Genomic DNA, 20,568 nt, shown 5'->3' with positions numbered 1-20,568 from the left:
TACAAGTTAATGCTCACTTTCTGGTCTTCCAGGTGGAAATTATACCACAGAAACAGTATAATGTGGTACCTTTCAAAAATCACATTTCTGGATTATTAGAGGTATTGCTGACCTTGTTTGTGTTGAGAAGTTAACATTCAAAGCTCTGAAATGAAATCAGTCTTACTGAAGTGATAAAGCCAAGCTGAGAAAACAAGTCAAGACCTTCAAAGGGACTTCTGAATTATGGCACTGACTTCTTAAATGTGGAAGCATGGCATAAAAGTTAGGTTAAAAAAGAAATGTTCTTTTCAAAGAAGAAAAAAGAATCTTGTCATGGACAAGACAACAAAAAGACTAGAGTATTGAAGACTAAAAAAAACAAATTGGATGCTGAAACTTGTTTTCCCTTCAAGTCTCTACCACAATCATTTCTAAAGAATTTCCCAATACGTGGGCCTGTTATGGAGTCTGTTTGTTTTTCTAACTTCCAGGAACCTTTTGTCCCTATTAATGGAATCATTCATTTTGTTTCACATCTTGATAGACAAGTCAAAGAGTTCCAGAATCCCAGAAATTTCCCAATGTAGATGGAATACTGTAGCCCAAGCTGCACCATGTCATGCAAGGCTAAGAAACTATTCAAAGAGATGGAGAGAATCCTATTGCAGTAGCCCAGAGCCTCCTCTTATTTAAGCCTGATCAATGTCTGTGTCAAGGTCAGCTTCTATATCCAAAGTCTGCTTCATCATCAGCAGGTTGGAAATGTGGCCTCATGATGCAGAATGTTAGAGTTATGGTTCAAGAGCTTTCTTGAACCCGATTCCAAATTGCATAAAGCAAGGAATAATAGCTAAAAAGGGGGCATCCTGCAGATTTAAAAGAGGTCTTAGTGGTTTAAAAAAAGGCATGTTTTATTGTATTAGTAACATATAGATTCATATATATGTCATTTTTGTTTATAAATATTATGGTGGACATATATTACATGCTAGATATTATATATATATATATACATATATAGTATGTGGTATATGGATATATGCCATGCACATCTGTGGTAATATATTATTATATATTGTAAATAAAATATTGTAATCTATATAGAGCCATCTATGCAAAGTATACAGAGTTGTACAGGTCTGCCTGTCTCTCTTAAATTTAAGAAACCTTTCTCTCACTATAGTTAGAGAGATTTAGATGAATATCTATATAGACACTTTGTCTCAATTTACATAGTCATATAATATAAAGAATGAAATAAAGTATGAAACTGCCCCTTCCTTCAAGGTTTGCATTCCCTCATTCTACTTGATGAATTAGCACGAGCACAAAAACAGCATTCAAAATTATGCAAAATGAACACAGTCTAATTCTAGGGTTGGCATGGCATCAGAAAGGGCATGGCCACTGGAAATGTCCATGTAAAATAGGCTCACCTTCAACCGAGCATTGAAGCCACCAGGATTCCAGGAACCAGAGGTGAGGAGTGGGAGGCTTCCAAGCCTAGGATACAAACAACATGTCATGTCCTGTGGGCAGCATATTGTCCAGGCAAATTGGAAATAAACATTGGTGAGGGCTCTTATCCACAATCCCGGGAAAGGCTTTATGGAGCCAAGCTGTAAAGTTTTTGATGAACCAACATAGGGAGTTTATATTTGACCCTAGAGGAAAGAGGGAGCCCCTTACGTTACTTCAACAAAGAAATACCTATTTTTTTTAACTGTCGCTTTGGCCCTTGTACTGATCTCAGCTATAGATACTATATGATGCCTATTGTCCTTCCCTTATTATTCCCCAGATAGGTTTGGGGAGACAAAAACTGAGAGTTCGGTTAAAAGAATGTGATTCAGTAAACAATATCTATCTAAATCGATGGGCAAGTATTGTATGTGATGGGGATAAACTAGAAGCATTGCCAGGCAGATCAGAGGTGAAAAACAATGCCCATTGTCATCACTATTATTCAGCATTGTAGAAGAAGCATTAGTTTGAGCAATAAGAGAAGAAAAAGAATCTGAAGGAATAAGAACAAGAAATGAGGAAACAAAATTCTCATTCTTTGCAGATATGATGGTATCTTTATAGAATCTAGAAAATCATTTTAAAAACTACTTGAAACAACTTTAAGAAAGTTGCAGGATTAAAAATAAACCATTATTAATCATCAGCATATCTATTTCTGACCAACAAAGTCTTTTGAAGTAATTGTAGAAACCATAATAAACTTGGGAAACTACCTCCAAAATAAACCCAGAATCTATATGAACACAATTATAAATCTTATCTAAACCAGATCTAAACAATTGAGAAAATGACAGTTGCTCATGGATAGGCTGAGCTGATATTATATGAGAGAATATTATATAATTAATATAATAAAATATAATAAAAATGAAAATTCTACTTAAATGATGTTTTTTTATTCAGTGCTATACTAATCAAACTACCAAAAAGCTAGTTACGGGTGGCTAGGGGGTGCAGTGAATAGAGCACCGGCCTTGGAGTCAGGAGTACCTGAGTTCAAACCCGACCTCAGACACTTAATAATTACCTAGCTTGTGGCCTTGGGCAAGCCACTTAACCCCATTGCCTTGAAAAAAAAATCCAAAAAGCTAGTTCACAGAAAAAATAGTAACAACATTCATCTGGGGGGAAAAAGATAAAGACTATCAAGGGAATTCATGGGAAACAAATGCAAAGGAAGGTGATCCGACCATACAAGGTCTAAAACTGTATTACACACTGGTAGCCATCCAAGCTGTCTGGTACTGGCTAAGAGATAGAGGTGGATCTGCAAAATGGATTAGGTGCCAAAAAAGCAGTAGTAAATATGGTTATCTGCCGTTTAATAAGCCACAGTTATCTGCTGTTTAATAAGCCCAAAGACCCTAGCTTCCGGGGTAAGAATTCTCTCAGATAAAAACTGCTGGGAAAACTGGAAGCTCATATGGCAGAGGGATAGCCCAATATTTCATTCCCTATATGCCAAGATAAGATGGAAATGGATACAGGATTTAGACGTAAAGGATACTACCATGAACCAACTAGGAGAACAAGAAATAATCTCTTTGTCAGATCTATATAGAAGGGAGCAATTTATGACCAAGGAAGAGAGAAAACATTATAAACTGCAAAATGGTTAATTTAAGTTACATTAAATTAAAAAAGCTTTGCAAAAATAAAATCAAATGAAACCATAGAAGGAAGGCAGAAAGCTGGTAAACAATTTTCACAGCTAGTGTTTCTGATAAAGGGCTCATTTCCAAAATATCTATAGAGAACTGAGTCAAATTTATAAGAATACAAGTCATTCATTTTCCATTTGATGAATAGTTATGAATATAACTATGAACAGGCAATTTTCAGATTGACAAATTAACATTATCTAGAGTCATATAAAAAAATGTTCCCAATCATTATTGATCAGAGAAATGCAAATTAAAGATCAGATTGACTGAAATGACAGAAAAGGAAAATGATCAGTGTTGGAGGACATGTGGGAAAACTGGGACACATGTACTATTGGTGGAATCGCAATACCAGAGGCATCGAAACTCTGCTGAAAGGGCAATGAATTGTGCCTATCCTTTGATCCATCAATACCACTGCTAGGTTTATATCCCAAGGAGATCATAAAAAGAGGGAAAGAGATCCCTATGTATAAGAATATTTATATCAGCTCTTTTTGATGTGGTAAAAGAGTTGGAAACTGAGGGGATGCCCATCCATTGGGGAATGGCTGCGCTGGTGGTGGTCTGTGAATGTGATGAAGGACTATTGTTCTGTAAGACCATGAGCAGCCAGACTTTAGAGATTTGCATGAACTGATGTGACTAAAGTGAGCCCAACTAGGAGAACATTGAACATAGTACAACAACATCATGAGACGATCATCCGTGATGGACTCACCTCCTCTCAGCAGATCAGTGATCAAGGATAATCCTGAGAGACCCTCATGGAAAATACCTTCCATATCTAGAGATTAAATATGAATTCTGAACGCAGAGCAAAGCACTTTTAAAAATTTATTTTGTTCTTTCTTTCTCATGGTCCCCCCCTTAGTTCTACTTCATCTTTTATGACATAACTAATATGCAAATGTTAAACATGATTATTTATGTATGACCTATGTCAGATTGTTGCCATGGGGAGGGGGGAGTAGAAAAATGTGCAACTCAAAAGCATGCAAAAGGATGAATGCTGAAAACTATCTTTGCATATAATTGTGAAAAAAAGAAATACGATCCAGGAGAGAGAGAGAGTATAATAACCTGAAATGTGATTGTTCCTGAAAGAGTGGATGGAAGGAGAGAGAAGCAAGACGATTTCTGGAGAAGTCATAAAGTAAATTTGGGAGGATGCTGAGTGGGAATGAAGACTCATGATGGGTCTGAGACTCCCAGCCCAGCCTGGAGGAGACAGAGAAGCTTGGGATGCAGCTGGGGGTCTCCGGGGAATGATTGGAGGATCCTAGGTTTGGTTCAAATGACTTAGAATTCATCAGGTGCACAGCTTCAGGTTCCAGATGAGGAAACCAAGAGGGAAGTTGAGTGACTTGCCCTGGGTCACACAACAATCACCACTTAAGACATGGTTCAGACTAGCCTCCTCTGGATCCCAGGTCTACCATGCTGTTTGGCCCACTGCAAATGAAAACTTTTGGCCTCCAGACTGAGGAGTGGTCTAAGGTGGATACCCTCCCGGGCCAGGCCCAGTTTTCTGGGGCAGCTATTCTGAAACACTACATAAATTGAAAACAGACCTACTTTAAATGCAATTCAGGTGCTTGTTGCTTTTAAAAATCCAGATAAGCATCTTCTTATAAAATTCAGAATTTTCAGCTAAGGTATGTTTTTGTACACAGGGAAGGGCCTGGCACACTCGCTTGCAGCAAGTATCAGATGAAACCATATATATATATACACACACACACACACACACACACACACACACACATACACACACATATGTATAGTCTGCTGCCATTCTTATTGCATTGCATAAACGCTAACATGTTGTTATTACTTCTGGGCACGGCTGCCAGCTACCTGGTGACGGGCGACCTTGTTCTCAGCGATTCAGTCGTTGGACGTTCTCTGATGGTGAAAATTAGGCTTTCCATGGCTGGAGTGGGAGCAGCATCCTGCTCCAGTGATCCACGGGAGAATCACAAGCCCTGGGTTTGCTGCCAGGCTATGTGAGATACTGCTTATTTAGACGTGGAGGGCTTTTTTTTATTTTGTCAAATCTGTTTGAGTCTGTGGCTCCTCTTCTTACTTATCCCACCTTGTATGGGAATTATTCCAAGGTGCTATATTAAAGTGAGTGATTATTTGAGTCTAAATTGTTTAAGAATCAGCTTGGTTTTAGGGACCATGCATTGAGACTTGGACCCAGGAAAAAATTCTAGGTTTTTCTTTTTATTTTCTTTGTTAACACCCACAAGACTCTTCACCCTTATTTATCTCAGATGTGTCTTCTCTAAAATGGATCTTTCACAACCACTAACAACCTCACGGGACTCCTCAAATGGTGTGATAAGTAAAAGACCAAGTAGACCAATGGGTTGATTGGTGGGAGTGTAGAAGCATCAGGGCCATCCACTTTTCCCTTGACCTCACCTCATCCTTCCATGCTTGTTTCTTTCCAAAGAAATGATTTGGCTTTTTCCATCCTCTTCTGTGTAGATTTCTGTGTACCACCAATAGAATGCAAACTCCCTGAAGGCAAGAGCTATTTTCTTTCTTATCTATGCATTGCAAGGGCCTAATGCTCAATGCATTCTTGTTTAGTTGGATTATTCTTCAGTGCCATCCCACCATATAGGCATGCTTCCCTAACCATTGAGTCTCTCTTGACTGTTAGAGAGAACAGGGCTGGCTGGTTGCAGAGAGCAGAGAATGAAGGCTGCCCAAAGATGGTGGAGGGAATGTCCACAGTAGAGCTGGGCAGACACCTCCAGAGCCAGGAGGAAAGAGCTTGGAATCTCTTGGGGCTTTTCTGCACCCTTGCGGCTGGGGACTTTGAGGAAGAAGCAGATGAGGATTGTGTTCCCTTATTGGAGCTTAGCAGTCAAAGGTAGGCTTCTAAGCATCAGGCTGGATTAGGGGATCTAATAATAATCACAACAGAAACACAAATAACGACATTTACAAGCATTTTAAGGTTCACCAAGAGCTTCACAATCTGATCTCACTTGATGCCTCCCACAAGTCCACGACTCCAAATCCAATGGCTGTCCCAGCAGAGAGAGGGATAGGCTCCCTGTCGGGAAGACCTGGAGGCAAAACAAGCCCCAGACCCTTGCCAGTGGTGACTTTGGGGAAGTCACCAGCCAGCTCTGAACGTCTGTCTTCTTATCTATAGTGGGGAATGTGATTGCAACTACCTTGCCTGCTTTGACATGAGGACCAGAGGAAATGCCTGAGAGCTTGGCCAACCCAGAATCCCTTCTCTTAGTGCTACTACCAGGAAATCTTCTGCTGCACACAGATGGGGAGGACGTCTGGGAGACTTCTGGGAGCTGGGAGCTTCTCTGTCCCTCTTTCTCTAAGCAGAGTGTAGTATATGAAGTAGCCTTTCCAGTCCTAAGGGAGGCCACCTCCATGTGGACTTCACTGGTGGAGCCTTCAAAACCCATCAAACTTCTCATATATAGAAAACAGCCTTTCTTGACCCTCAATTAAAAATGAATGAATGGATAAAGCACCGGCCTTGGAGTCAGGAGTACCTGGGTTCAAATCCTGTCTCAGACATTTAATAATTACCTAGCTGTGTGGCCTTGGGCAAGCCACTTAACCCCATTTGCCTTGCAAAAACCTAAAAAAAAAAATGAATGAATTAATATGTGCAAATGAAAGAATAGCCCAAAGATACAAAATAAGAAGAATCCAAGTTGATGAAAGTGACCAAGGAAAATTATAATGTTATTTTGGAGTTTATACAATACTTTTGGGTCTATTCTGATGGCTCTGCCCTCATTACCCTGAATTCTTGAGAAATTTGGCAATGTCATCCTGTCTCCAGGGGGCATGAGGATGACAAGATGGCTCTGATCCATCCATGCTCCCCATGCTGGAGCAAGTCAGAGCCTCGTCACAACCACGGGACTCTGATAAGGATAAGAATTATTGGGGTTTGGATGGCACTTTAAGGTTTTGCAGAGAGAGGAATGTGGGAGACTGTCTTATTTCTTCTTCACAAATCACCCTGTGAAGTGCTCCAGACATTATTATTCCATTATCACCCTGAGGAAAGTGAGGTTCAGGGAGGTTCAGGGATTTTTCCCATATTACATACTCTGTAAGAGTTTGAAATACAGTTCAAACCTATGTCTTCCCAATTCCCAGGGCAACCCCCCACCCCAGGAAGCTCTAGGTATTTGGAAGTATTATCATTTCCATTTACAGATGGGAAAACCAAGGTGCAGAAGTTATAAAGGGCTGGCCCCAAAAAGTGTTCAAGCTCTTTCTGTGACCCAGTCTACCATTCTAATCACTGTGTTGCCTCCTGTATGAGAGAAAGAACCAAGTCTGGCACTGGCTCCTTCCAACCCCCCCTTCCCCCTCCCCAGCACTGACCCCACGTGGCCACTGCAGCCCCTGGCTGGGGCTTTACTGAACCTGTTTCAGATTTATTTGCATTCCTTCAGAATGACATGGACTTGGCACATGGGAGTGAATTCTTGAGGGGGCAGCAGATGCACCTGGCCCATTTGTCTCAGCAGCTTGTGTTGCAAGAGGGGAGTAGATCATATTATATTTATACATTCATGTGCATATCCACACACCCATGCACACCTGTGTGTCTACATGCATAGATGCATGTCTGGGTGTGGATACAGGGACACGCGTACATGTCTCTGGAGAAAGACACAGGCACGTATGGCTATCGCTAGAGCTCTGGCAGCAGAAATACATGTATTTACAGGGAGATCCATTTGCACATACAAGCATTCTTCCTGCAACAGAAATTATATGTTTACACATGTGGTTCTGTGTTGTGCATGTGTGTGTGCATTCCCATAGGGACAAATCGATATCAATGTTTATGTTGCAAGAGGCACGCGTAAACACACATGTCTATGTGTGTTTATCTTTATCTCTATTATCTCTATAATCTAGATATCTACACCCGTAGAAAGTGTCTATGGAGACACAGATGCATATGGTTTTTATTTCTTCCCTCACCAGAAAGGGTTGTTGAAAGGGGAGGGTTAAAAAAGCAGGATTTCGATTTCTGTGATTATGCAAAGTCGGAATGTGAATCATTTGGCTTCAGTTAGTCATTATCCGCATTCAGAGCTTGTTTTCCGAGAATAAAGGGATGTATGCAGGTTTGTTGAATAGGGGCCTTATTTGCGTCTAATAGCGCCTCTTCATGAAAACATTTCCTACCCTCCCTCCTACTCGGAGGCAAAAGTGTTTTTGCCTTAGAAATTATGGCCTTCTGTTCTTCAGTGCCTTTATCCTTTTGACAATAAGTGGACCCACAGCCTCCATTTAGGAGAACAAAATATGTTATGAAAAGAAAAACTTCTCTGCCATGTAACCCATAATGCGGTTGACATGAATTCCAAGTTGTAATAATACAGTGATCACTAGAGAAGGAACACTTCCCCAGAGGAGGGAGGGATGATGAGCAGCCTGTCTCTCTAGAATTTGGGGGGGGGGGGGAGCTGAGGATGGCAATGTTTCTTTGTAAGAGTTGTTTGACAGTAGCTGGAGACGTGGACTTCTCTAAGCTTGGAAACTGCTGCTCATGTCCTTTCTAGCTTGGGACGGCCCCCCACTCTTTTAGAAACTCCTCACGGAGGTTTGTGGCCCCTGGGGCCAGTAGGCTGCCCAGCTTCTCTCTGAGGTGCTCTCCTTGGACCCTCCACTCTGCTCCAGTGGCATGGGGCGCCCTCCCTTCAGACTCTTGTGAAGCCAGTGTTCTGGGAAGCACTTGGGGCTTGGACAGCGACTGGGCACCCCTCAAAGGACTGACCAGAGTGAAACACCTGGACGAATAGAGGGAGCCTCTTCCTTGGGTCTGTCCTTTTCAAGGTCACTTCAGTCTCCTCTCTTAGGCCTCAGTCCCCAAGATCCCAGTTCAGCCCTGGCAGGGCTAGGTAGCCCTTCCTCTCTCCTCTGGGCCTTATAGATTGCAAAAGACATCCTTGGTCCCAGCCACTTCTGCTCATCCCCTTCCTGGGAGGAAGGACAGGGGGAGCACACTTATTAACAGAAGAAGACTGCATCACGAAGCGAAGCCTGATTTCACAGCATCGACAACAATAAACATAGGAATGAACAAATCAGTAAATGAAGGGAGCTGACAGAATAGGAAGGAAAGTCGCAAAACTGATTTCAATAGACCTGAGGGTGAATGAAGATCTTCTGCTTGGTATATTTTTGAAGCAGGAAGACTTGCTTACACCCCTCAGCCTCAGTTTCTTTTTTCCATAAAATACATTCACAGAGTTATTTTATAGATTTCAGAGGCTAATCCTTTGGTAAAAGCTGAATGCAAGGCAGCAGGGTGGCCCAGCCCATGGGGTGCTGGTTCTACAGACAAGGAGACCTGAGTTCCAATCTTGCCTTCAGCACTCCCTAGCTCTGTCAGCCTGGGCAAGTCCCCCCACCCACCCACCCCCACCTACCTCTGTTTCTATGTTGGGAAAAAATGGTAAAAATAACAGCACTCACCTCCCAGGGTTCTTAAGTGCTACATTGACACTGGCTGTTTTTATTTTTTACTTCTATTCTGTAGCTTTCTTAAGAATTATAGACCTTATGGAGGCAGCCTTGTAGCACAGTGGGTAGAGCACCAGCCTTGGAGTCAGAAGGGCCTGAGTTCAAATAGGACCTCAGACACTTAATAGCTGTGTGACCTTGGGCAAGTCACTTAACACCACTGCCTTGCAAACAAATAAAAATTTAATAAAAGAATTATAGACCTCAGTTTTTTGAAGTGAGTGGAGACTTGAGATGTTAGCATTGTTATCTTCATTATTATCATCTTTACATCCATTCCATGCATCAGAAAACTGAGTCTCAAGATGTTTAAGAGATGTTGTTTTTTGACATATGGTCACAAAGCGATTCCAAGTCAGGAGAAGGTTTTAAACCTTTGGTCTTTCTAATGCCAGGTCTTGACTTCCATCCATCATTCTCTGTTCTTCTATAAAAGTATACTGTCTCCCAAAAGGCGGACACCTCTGGAAGAGGACTTTGACATTATTCTGTGTTTTGTGTGTGTGTGTGTGTGTGTGTATGTATTCACACCCATTCCTCTGTTCACAATGTATATTAACCTCAGCTTGTTGGTACTCCACTAAGTCTTTCTGGTTTTACAGTGGGATTGGCTTCACCCTGCCCTCCCTTATAAGTGGGGCTCTTTGGTTTCTGTTTTGCTATTTATTTATAAACTCTCCCATGCCTTTCCATTCCCTCCTGGGCTTCATTGGCAATGGGCGCAGCTGAGCCTGCTGGAGAAGTTGCTTGATATGGGGATCAGCCCTTCTCTCTGGTTGCATTCCTAGATTAGAGAGCTCGCCTAGATTAAATTAGTCCTCAGCCCAATGGCATTTCAGAGGGCCCTGGCCAAGCCAGTCCGAGGACAGCGTGTACCCTGCTGCTTGTTTATTTATAGCTGAAGGAGGGCTGGACCTCTCACACTTTAAAGTGATTACTCACAAATCTCAACTAAAGAAGGCCTGGGAAGTACCCCCTTGAAATGGGGGGGGGGGATCTGGAGCTTGCGTGTTCATGATCACACATGTCTATGTGCGTGTGGTGGGGTCTGCTTTGGGGCACTTCTGCTGTTCTGTGGTTGACTAGTAGGCATTGTTGGAGACAGACAGAGCAGCAATCCTGAATGCCCCTCCGTGTTTTACCTGACTGCGTCTCAGACCTGAGACAGTGACTGGCTTCACCACAACATTGGTCAGGGTAATCGCAGCAATGTAGCCCACCCACATGATGGAAGACTTCTGCACGGGTTTCGTAGACTGCAGTAATTGTGGAAACCCCAGCACACAGCCTTCTATGGTTGGCTATTTCTGCCTCGGACAGAGTCTAGAATAGTCCATGACTAGCCCATGGTACATGATAATTGAGCAGAGCATGGTGACATCGTAAGAGAAACCTACACACATCAACAAGCTCCGGGACCTGACTGGGGCTGTGATTTCATGCTTTTGGACACTCTGACCCTTCCAGACCTTCCCTTCCTATGAGATTAAGAAAGTTCAGTGTCTTTCCATAAATACTTCATATTTATGAGGGTACACTTCATGCTTGGGACTGCCTGTCTTTTGTGCTTTAAATACTTGGAATGTGCCAGGAGCTATTGGGGCTGTCCATCTGTCGTCTCACCACTTCACTGAAGGACCAGTGCATCTCCTTACTTGGTCTTTGGAGTCATCTGTGCCTCTTTTCACCCTCAAGTTATAGTTGGGAATTTTCCCTACTCTGTAGTCTTCATGTCCATCATTGGTGGCTAGTGAGCTATTTGCAATCTTGCCTCTTCTGAATTCATGGCATTCCATGGCTGTCTTCTCTGTAGTACCTTAGGACCTATCCTACAGTAGAAGGGACAGCAGAAGTTTGTCTTTTCTAACCCCCCCTCCCATTTTATAGGTAGGGAAACTGAGTCCAACAAGTAATAAGTAAGAGCTAGAGTGTGGACCTAGGTCCTCTCAGTCCGGGTTAGTGTTTTAAAGAAGAGAGATTTTAGGACCAATGCACAGTTTTAGATCAAATAAAATGTTGCATCGATTACAGGGGAAACCTGGAAAGGACAAGCATACATATGTTTGTATGTGTGTCCATGTGTTTTGTGTGTGTATGTGCATGTGTATGTGGGTAACATTGGGGAAGTAACTTCACCTCTCCATCTCTTTCTCCATCCTTATTATAGAGTGAGCCGCTTGAAACAAATGGGGTCTGGCTTATCTTCCACGTCAAGATCTTGGATCCTGTGATCTTATTTGTGGGGTGATGGACAGGCCTTGTTCTTAATTGCAACAGTGCTTGCACTCATGTAGAAAGGGGCATCAGCCTTTCTCTGCCCTACCCCAGAGGATACAATTAGGAAGAGTGGCAGAAGAAAAATGAAAAGTGTACTGGGACCAGACTCGAGAGCCAAAGGGTTTTTATTGAACACCTACTCTGTGCTAAATGATAGACTGGGAGTGACTGGGAAAGGCTAGCATCCCGCCCCTCTCCATCCTCTCGACTTCCTTTCTGTGAACTGAAATGCCCCCTCTTTATTCAGTCAGTACTCGTGATAATGATCCTGGGTCCTTTCCATATCCTGGCCACTGTTATAAGGATGCTGTCCTAAATTATGAATGTTGTCCTCAAATATGTTTCCCAGAATCTCTTTGAAAGGATCATAGGAGAACCAATTACCTTGGAGCATGCCAACCCAGTTACCTTAGAGTAGAACTTTTTTTAAACATTCAAAAAATTGTTTTATGTATTTGTTTATTTGTTATCCTTAGAATGCAAATCATAAAGAAAAAAAGATAGATTAGTCCAACACCAAGATCAGGAATTTTTAGCCTTTTTTGTGTTATAGATGCATAATGGGTTAAACCTATGGACTCTTCTCAGATCATGGGTTTTAATACATAAAATTGAAATGCACAGGATTATACCATAAGGTGGCTACAGTGAAATAGTGACAGACTAGATAGATTCCTGGGCCTGGAGTCAGCAAGACTCATCTTCCTGCATTCAAATCCAGTCAAGACACATACTAGTTGTGTCATCCTGGACAAGTCAGTTTAACTCATTTATCTCAGATTCCACTTTTTAAAATGAACTAAACAAAGAAATGGCAAATTGCTGCAGTATCTCTGCTAAGAAAACACTAAATGGGGGCATAAAGAGTTGGACACAACTGAAGATGACTGAGCAGCAATAATAGAACCTGCAGTTTTCAATATCAAAGCAAAAGAAGCTTTTGGACTTAGATCAAGGAAAGTCCCCTCTCCCCTGAACTATAGTTAGAAGGCCTGAATTCAAATCCTCTTTTTCCACTTGTTGCTTGAGTAACCTTGGGCAAATTCCTTTATTTTCTGGCTTCCATTCTTCCCACCTGAAAAATGAAGATGGATTGGAAATATGCCACAAATGATAGTCTGGATGATCAGATACTCTTGGGTTTTAGGCAACAATAGAAATTGTAATCTGGCTAACGTGTGTAAAGGAATATCCCATCTTACACTATTCAGAGACTCTATTCCAACATCCATTCATCATAATATTGACTCATATAGTGAATGCCAAGGAGTAGCCACATGCTGTATTTGGGGGATGTATCACAACCTTTCAGAGATACCAAGATGGTGAAAAAAGAGATCACAACTACCAAAAATGCCCTGAAATTTCTTCTACAATGAACAGAGAAAACTCACCAAACCAAATTCTGAGTGAGAAAGTTAAAAAAAAAATAGAGACAGTGATATAGAGGCTGTTTATATTATATCATCCTCCCATTTTTTATTAAGAGATCATCAACAGGTTTTCCTTAGCAGGATATGAAAAACCTCTTTTTCACTGCTTATCAAAACCTGTTCGATATTGTCCCAAAGAAGATGAAACATGGAAACGGACCTTCCCTCTGCTTTTTTTTCTAAGAGAATTAGGGCTGTAGATATGAAAATCTAGAAACAGGACATGACTTGGGTGATAAATTGGTTCGTTTGATGACATTTTTCATCTCTTGAATGCTTTCTTCCCCCTTCAAAAAGCTGTAAGAAATAGTTTTCATCTATTGGGAAACAAATGACAGATTTATACATTTTACTGATAAGTTTTGTTTGTAAATCTCTAACATTTTTCCTTTTTAATTCTTCTCTCCCCAACAGCAGTACCTTATAACAAAGATATAACAGAAAACAAATAAATGAATCAATTCAGAAAATGACATACTAAAAAACGTTTGAAAGAATATGCAGTGTTCCATGTCTGCCTTTCAAAGAAGTGGGCAAGCGCCTTCTCCTGTCTATTATCTGGGGCCAGATACTGGCATTTATAATTTTGTGTAGTATTTTTATTTTTTCTAAGTTTGAACAATATCAGTTTCTCCATAAGCAAAGAACAGAAAAGAATCTTATACAAAAATCCATAAATCTATTCATTATAACTTGCATAAAAAATTTTAAAAGTGAAGATGACAATAACTGTATGACATAAGTGAATATCTTAGAGATACTTTTTTCTGATACATTTGAGAATAGCTATGTGTGCATCTGCATGTGTGTCTCCTGTTTTCCATAAATATTTCAGTTTCATTAATTTCCCCTGAAAACATCTTCATTATTAAGGATCAGTCTTATATATTAGAAAATGTAGGTTACAAAAGAGCAAAATATATAGCATTCCTAACCATCTCTATTTGCCTGCCTTTCTACCTATCTATCAGACCTGTGACTCCCATCAGAATCTGGTATAGAGAATTGGTTTAAGAGTACAAAGCAATTGAGGCAATTGGAGAAGGTGAAGGAAAGTTCACTTTGATTTAGTTCAATAGAAACCTCACTCTGTGCTTACTATGTGTTATATCCTAGAGATCCAAAAACAGAACAAATAGCCACTGTCCTTGAGGAGGTTACAGTCAAGAGTCTGAAATGTAAACTAAACAGTCAGTCAGTGAAGTGTTTATTAATAACCAACTATGGGAAATAAAGACAAGATGACAGCAATAGTAGAGAGAAGAACAGTGAGGTGAAATTCTTCTCAACAGATTTGGAGAAGATACTATATCCCTTTAAGATCAGGACATCCAAGACAGGGACACAGGCAGAAAAGTCTTATAAAGGAGATTAAAGGTGAAGATGAAGGAGGAGGAGGAGGAAGGGGACAAGAAGATGGAGGAGAAGGAGGAGAAGAAGATGAAGAAGAAGATAAGGGAGGAGGGGACGGAGATGAAGGAGAAGGGGAAGGCAAAGAAGGAGAAGATGAGGAAGACAAAGGAACAAGGACAGAAGGAAGAAGGATAAAGAAGTAAAAGGACGAAGGATGAAGAAGGAAGGAAAGAGAAGAAAAGGGAGTAGGAAAGAAGAAAGATGGAAGGGAAAAGAATAAAAAAGAAAGAAGAAAGAGAATAGGAGGAAGAAGAAGAAGAAGAGGAAGAAGAAAAGGAAAAAGCATCAACTTTCTGTTCTTCCTTATGTGTTTAAGTTAGTAAATATTCCTTTTCTAAGGGAACCCACCTTAGAAATCTTTGATGTGGCTACTTTCTTGGTTTTTCTTTGTTATTTTTACAATGGTGTTTATATGGGGATTTTGAGAGATCCTCACCATGGTTTTAAGTTTTCTTTTTTCCCCCTCATTGTTAAACTTTGAAAAGGCATCTTTTTTTGTCTCTGGGTAGTCCTCAGTTGGTTTGAGGGCAACTATGACCTGAAGAGAATTTCTGCTCTGGGCAATCCTTACTGATAGGTTCAGTCTCTTTATTTAGTATCCCTCCATTTGTTAAAGTCCTTTTTTTTTTTTTTTGTTTCTTGTGACTTTTAAGTGCGTCCCCAATACTCCTCTCTGTGTGCCTCAAATGTAGGGCTACTGTTTCTACCATAAGGGAAACTGAGTCACTTTCCAGGAGAAGACTTGTGGTTCCCTTTATAACTGGTCAGAGAGTCTTGTTTCGGAGCAGGGGCTGAGGGCAAAATCTAAGCTCTGTCCCCCTTGTGCCTGTGCTTATTTGAATCACAGAGGGGAATGATTTCAATCTCCTGTTTCATGGATGTGTCTTGTTCTTCTCTCCTCAGGGAGCTGCTGTCCCCACGGCCTCACCTCCAGTCTCCACTCCGGTCACAGGGCACAAGCGAATGGTCATTCCTAACCAGCCACCTCTCACAGCCACAAAGAAGTCCACCTTGAAGGCCCAGCCAGCAAGTCAGCCCTCCCCCATCCCAGTGGCCCCCATCGGGATGCTGAAGCCACAGCCTCAGCCTCAGCCAGTTCCAGCCTCCTATACCACTGCATCCACCCCCTCCAGGCCCACCTTCAACGTCCAGGTGAAGTCGGCCCAGCCCAGCTCTCACTACATGCCAGCCGTTTCCCCTGGACAGTTCTACAGCTCGGGTCCGAGCCAGGCCTATGCTCCCCAGGCGCCCCCTGCTCCTGGGCCTGCTCACTATGCCCCGCCGCCATCCCGGGCAGGTCCTGAGTATGGATATGGCCCACCGCCGGGCCGGCAGCCAGAGCCTGCTTATGGCTATGCCCCCACTCAAGGCCGGTACCACGATCCCTATTACCCGGGCTATGGGGGACGCAACGGTTCTGACCCAGGTTATGGTCAACAGAATCCTGGGAAAGTGGAACCAAGCTACGCCCCTCCTCTGGCTGGCCCCCAGACCCCTGCAGGGATGTACCAGCCACCGGAATCCAAGAAGACCTACATCACTGACTCTCTTCTGGCTCCCCAGGTCCCAGCCCCGCAGCAGCCCAAGGTAGGACAGTGCCAATTCATGGCCACTGCAGTGGAGTGGTGGGCCATGGTGGGTCTGGGTCATGCAGGGACACGCTTGGGGCATGCTTGGCAGGAAACACAGAGTCTGTCTCTTTGGAGACACAAAGACTCACACATAACTGTTTTCCAGGGTGGTTCCTATAATGTGTCAGAGAGACTCAAATTTGGAGTTTGGTCCCAGAGATGTTGGCTTCATGTAGCATCCGCTGACCTTAGGCCAGTCACGCAGCATCTTGGAGACCTAAGCTTCCTCAGGGAAGTGAAAGATTTTGCCTCCATCCTTTCCACCTTCCCTTTGTCTTGTGACATTCAAAGGGATGACCTCTTGTGTGATAAAGAGCCCAGTTTGTGTCATCAAACATTTATTAATCTCCTACTCAGCCCTGACAATCGCAATGGCAAAAACAAATTGGTCCTGCCCTCGAGTTTACCTCACCTCAGAGATACCAGAATCCCCCATAATGAGTGCAGTGATAGAAGGTAGAGGGTTCCTCAGAGTGAGGTGGTGGGGAAGTCAGAAAGGGGCCATTGAGGAAGGGGCAACCGAGGGAGTTGGGCAACAATGGCCATCTTTGGCTATTCCTTGCTAGATGTGGCCCTCCCCAACCCCTGGGGCCAGGCCCTCGCTGCTGGCTCCCATTTAGGGATGGGGAAGTAAACACCGGGGCCTGAGCAGCATGGTTCTGGTCCCAGTTCCTGGGCTCTCTTTCAGTCCAAGAGTTTGGGTTCCTGAGGAAGGTGAATCCAACTCAATGGGTGATCTTCTGGATCAGAGGTGAATGAATCTTCAGCCAGCCTGAACAGTGTGGCCAGTGCTGTGCTGAACTGGCCTGGTTCCCCAACAGCAATGTGAGAACTAATGGGAGCTGACACCCCCTACACTGACCATGTTTTGGGGGCGCAGACAGGGAGGTGAGTGGTGTCTACAATCTGTAGGGCGCTTTGAGAAGCCCAGCCCCCATGAGTATAAATCAAAGTGCTTTCATAGCTGGGCCCTGGAAGACGCCCGAGTTCCCAAGACCTGTTTTGGAAAAACCAGAGAGAGATTATTTTAGCTCTTCACAAAGATTAGCCCAATTAGCCCAGCTGGACAGCCCGGCCTTTGTTTCAGGCCAGCCCTAAGTGCTGAATGGCCCCCTTTGACACACAAAGCCACCGATTCACGGGAAATGGGATTCAGTGGCCGTACACTCAGCTCCTGCCACAGCACCCTTTCTCACAGATTATTGAAGTGAAAGCTGGCGCTTGGCAATCACCAAAGTCAGTGGGCATGCACTCATGCCCCACCAGGGTAAGAGAGCCTCTTGGTTGGCCAGCATGGGGTGGGTTTACAGGAGGGTCACCGAGCAGAAGTCCGTCTCCTCCTGCACCCCTGGAAGTCCTTTCAGAGCAGACATGGTCATGCAAGGTTGGGTGGGGTCTTGGGTGAGGGGTGAGTTGGACCAGGGCCTGAAACTCTTGGAGACTTCCCAGGTTTCTCCCTGTTCTAACCAGATTTCCCATCTCATCCCAAGCATTCCCCAGCCTTCTGAGGCAGACCATTCCTCCACTGGGATTGGAATCTGGAGGGGAAAGGACCCCCCACTCTGAGCAGAGAAACTTGAGACATGTCTTCTCTAATGAGTTACTAGAAAGAATGTGGCATCCTTCCTCCCCCTTCCCATTTGAATTAGTTTGTCATTCCCAATAATCTAGCCTATAATTAGAGAGACACCATTGGTTTCTCATGTCAGTTATCTATCAAGAAGGTTTGTTTTTCAACAATGTGGCACATTCTTAGCATCGAGTTCAACTGCGCATTAGGATAATTAAAGCCCAATTGCAGCCTGTATGTTTGAGAGCGCAGCGCGCATGTCTGCAGATTTTTCTTGAGATGGGTTCCAGGTTGACATGCAGCCATCTGCCTGTATTTTAGGAAAGGGGAGCAGAGGTCTCTGGAGCGACAAACATCCCCTGTGTGTATGTTATTTTCTTTCATACTAGGGCTTGGAGCTTAACACTGCAGCATTCAGCTCTCATTGTACATAGAGTTCATTATTGTTCTTATATTGACTCAGCTTGGCTGGGTGCGACCATGACCGGTCGGGTGGGTGGCGAGGCCTCCGATCCAGGTCCTCTCTCGGCTCCTGGGTGGACTTGGCTTCTCTGCCTTGGGAAAGTCTATAAACCTCTTTGTGCCTCAGTTTTGACCTCAAGAAAGTGGGATGTCATTTCAGCTAATTAATTAATGATTGCAAAGTGCTTGGACACTTCCCAGCCCTGTATAAATGCTGAGTGAGGACTATTCAGCTATGCCTCTCACTTGTGTTTATTTTTAATTTTGTAGTCACTGATGGAAAACTTGCTCACTCACCCTCATGGTAGAGAACAATTCTCATCTATTGATTGGAGAAGTCCTGGCTCTCGTTATTTTGTATTTAACTCTTTAGCTCAGGAGAGCCAATTGAAATAAAAAAATAAATAAATAAATCTTAAGAGAAATGAATTTAAGGGTTTTTGGTTTTGTATTTGTTTTTTTTTATTTTATTGATTCCACAAACAATCCAAATAGCCACTCCTACTATATTCTGACTGTTGAAAAAGAGTTTAAAACTGCGAAGCTTAGTGGTAATAGAGAGCCAGAAATCCCGAGATTAGCCAGGATGTTCATTAATGACAGAGATCCCCCACCCCCCCCAGGAACCACCCAGAAGAGGCACATGGTACCATTCCTTTACTTCTGCAGGAAGTACCTTTGCCTCAACAATCAACAACCAAGGATGTGGATGATATGGGAATCATGAACCAATAATCTCAGGAACAAAAGGGACCTGCCAGCAACCCACCTAGCACACCCAACAAGCCACCATCCTTCCAAGGGGATAAAGGGAGCCCATTGCAGCTAATGCTCCTCAGCACAGCATCAGCTTCAGGAAGGTTTTGGTTTAACTTCCTCATAAAGAAATGCTCTGCTCTGTATCTGCTCCCCATTGATTCTCCTTGTGCCCTTGAAGGCCATCAGAATTCTTTAATTACTGAGGGCAGTTCCTAGGTGCTCTTTTATCCCTTGAGTGGACTTGCCTCCAGGCTCAATGTTCCTATGTTTTTTTTTTAACCAGTCCTCATTGGACATGACTTCAGGACCTTTCACTCTTCTGAATGACTTATTCTAGGGAATTTATAGCCTTTCAAGGTTCATTTAAATGTAGTTCCCAAGAAGAAGCCTAGTACTCATGGATGGTCTAACTAAGGCATCCCATGCATCCATCATATCTTTATTCCTGCAACCTCTGACTCTCTGAAAGTGCCTAAATTTGAATGAACTTCCTTAATGTTCCAGCTAAGTGGTCCCATAGGCCATAGAGCAAGGAGCCTGGAATTGGGAAGACCTGAGTTCCAACCTGACCTCAGACACCGACCAGCTGGGTGACCCTGGGCAAGTCATTTAAACATTGGTTAATAGGTAATTCTATGAATTTCCATTGCAGAAAAGGTATTGACCTGTACTGGTAAAAAAAAAAAATTCCCAGGTCTGGTATCTGCTCCTTTCCCATATCACTGGCACAGTGTTTGTCATCAGAACAGACTGCTATAGTAGTTGATTTTTAGGTGGAGCTTCCTAAACCTTAACTAGCCTGAGGGCAACCTCTCTGTTGCCTTTGACTAAGGAGATCCTACCTCCTCCACCTTGTCTTTCAGGTTCTTTGTTAATCTCCAGGTGGGATAATGTTTGAGAGAATTTTGCTGGGAGTTTGTTCTCTTGATAAAGGAAAATCTCTTTTTGTCATCTGTTACATTCTTGGTCCAAAAGTACTGGGTCCAGCCTCTCAGAGGGTCAATGGAAGTTCAGCAGAGATGGGATGAAGGCTTTTTGCCTATGTGGGATATAGTTCAGATGTGGGTTGACTTATCTCCTACAATCCTGAAAACATAAGAAACTGAGCTTCTCTGGAGGGTTGGCTTCCAAGACAGTTATGGGGAAAATGATGTTGCTAGGGAAGACTGGGGAATGAAATCAGAAGAGGGGTTTTGGTAGCAGGTATTGGTCTGGAGAAGAAAAGGTCAAAGCAGTGCAAGTGAAAGATGAATCTTGTCTGGATAAAGGTAGCAGTTCACAGAGGGTCATTTTCTACTTGA

General features: G+C 42.9%; 1 protein-coding gene across 3 annotated transcripts in view; it reads left to right on the top strand.

Moving 5' to 3' along the window:
* Positions 1-20,568, top strand: part of LPP (LIM domain containing preferred translocation partner in lipoma) — a 346,149-nt gene that overhangs the window by 90,116 nt on the left and 235,465 nt on the right. For all 3 annotated transcript variants that reach the window (XM_074190661.1, XM_074190660.1, XM_074190662.1), the window contains exon 3: positions 15,749-16,432. In XM_074190661.1, the coding sequence (XP_074046762.1) occupies positions 15,749-16,432 (684 nt within the window). The remainder of the gene's footprint in view (positions 1-15,748; positions 16,433-20,568) is intronic.

This window comes from Macrotis lagotis, chromosome 6 (assembly GCF_037893015.1).
Source record: "Macrotis lagotis isolate mMagLag1 chromosome 6, bilby.v1.9.chrom.fasta, whole genome shotgun sequence".
NCBI lineage: Eukaryota > Metazoa > Chordata > Mammalia > Peramelemorphia > Peramelidae > Macrotis > Macrotis lagotis.
This window is presented reverse-complemented; position numbering and strand designations above follow the sequence as displayed.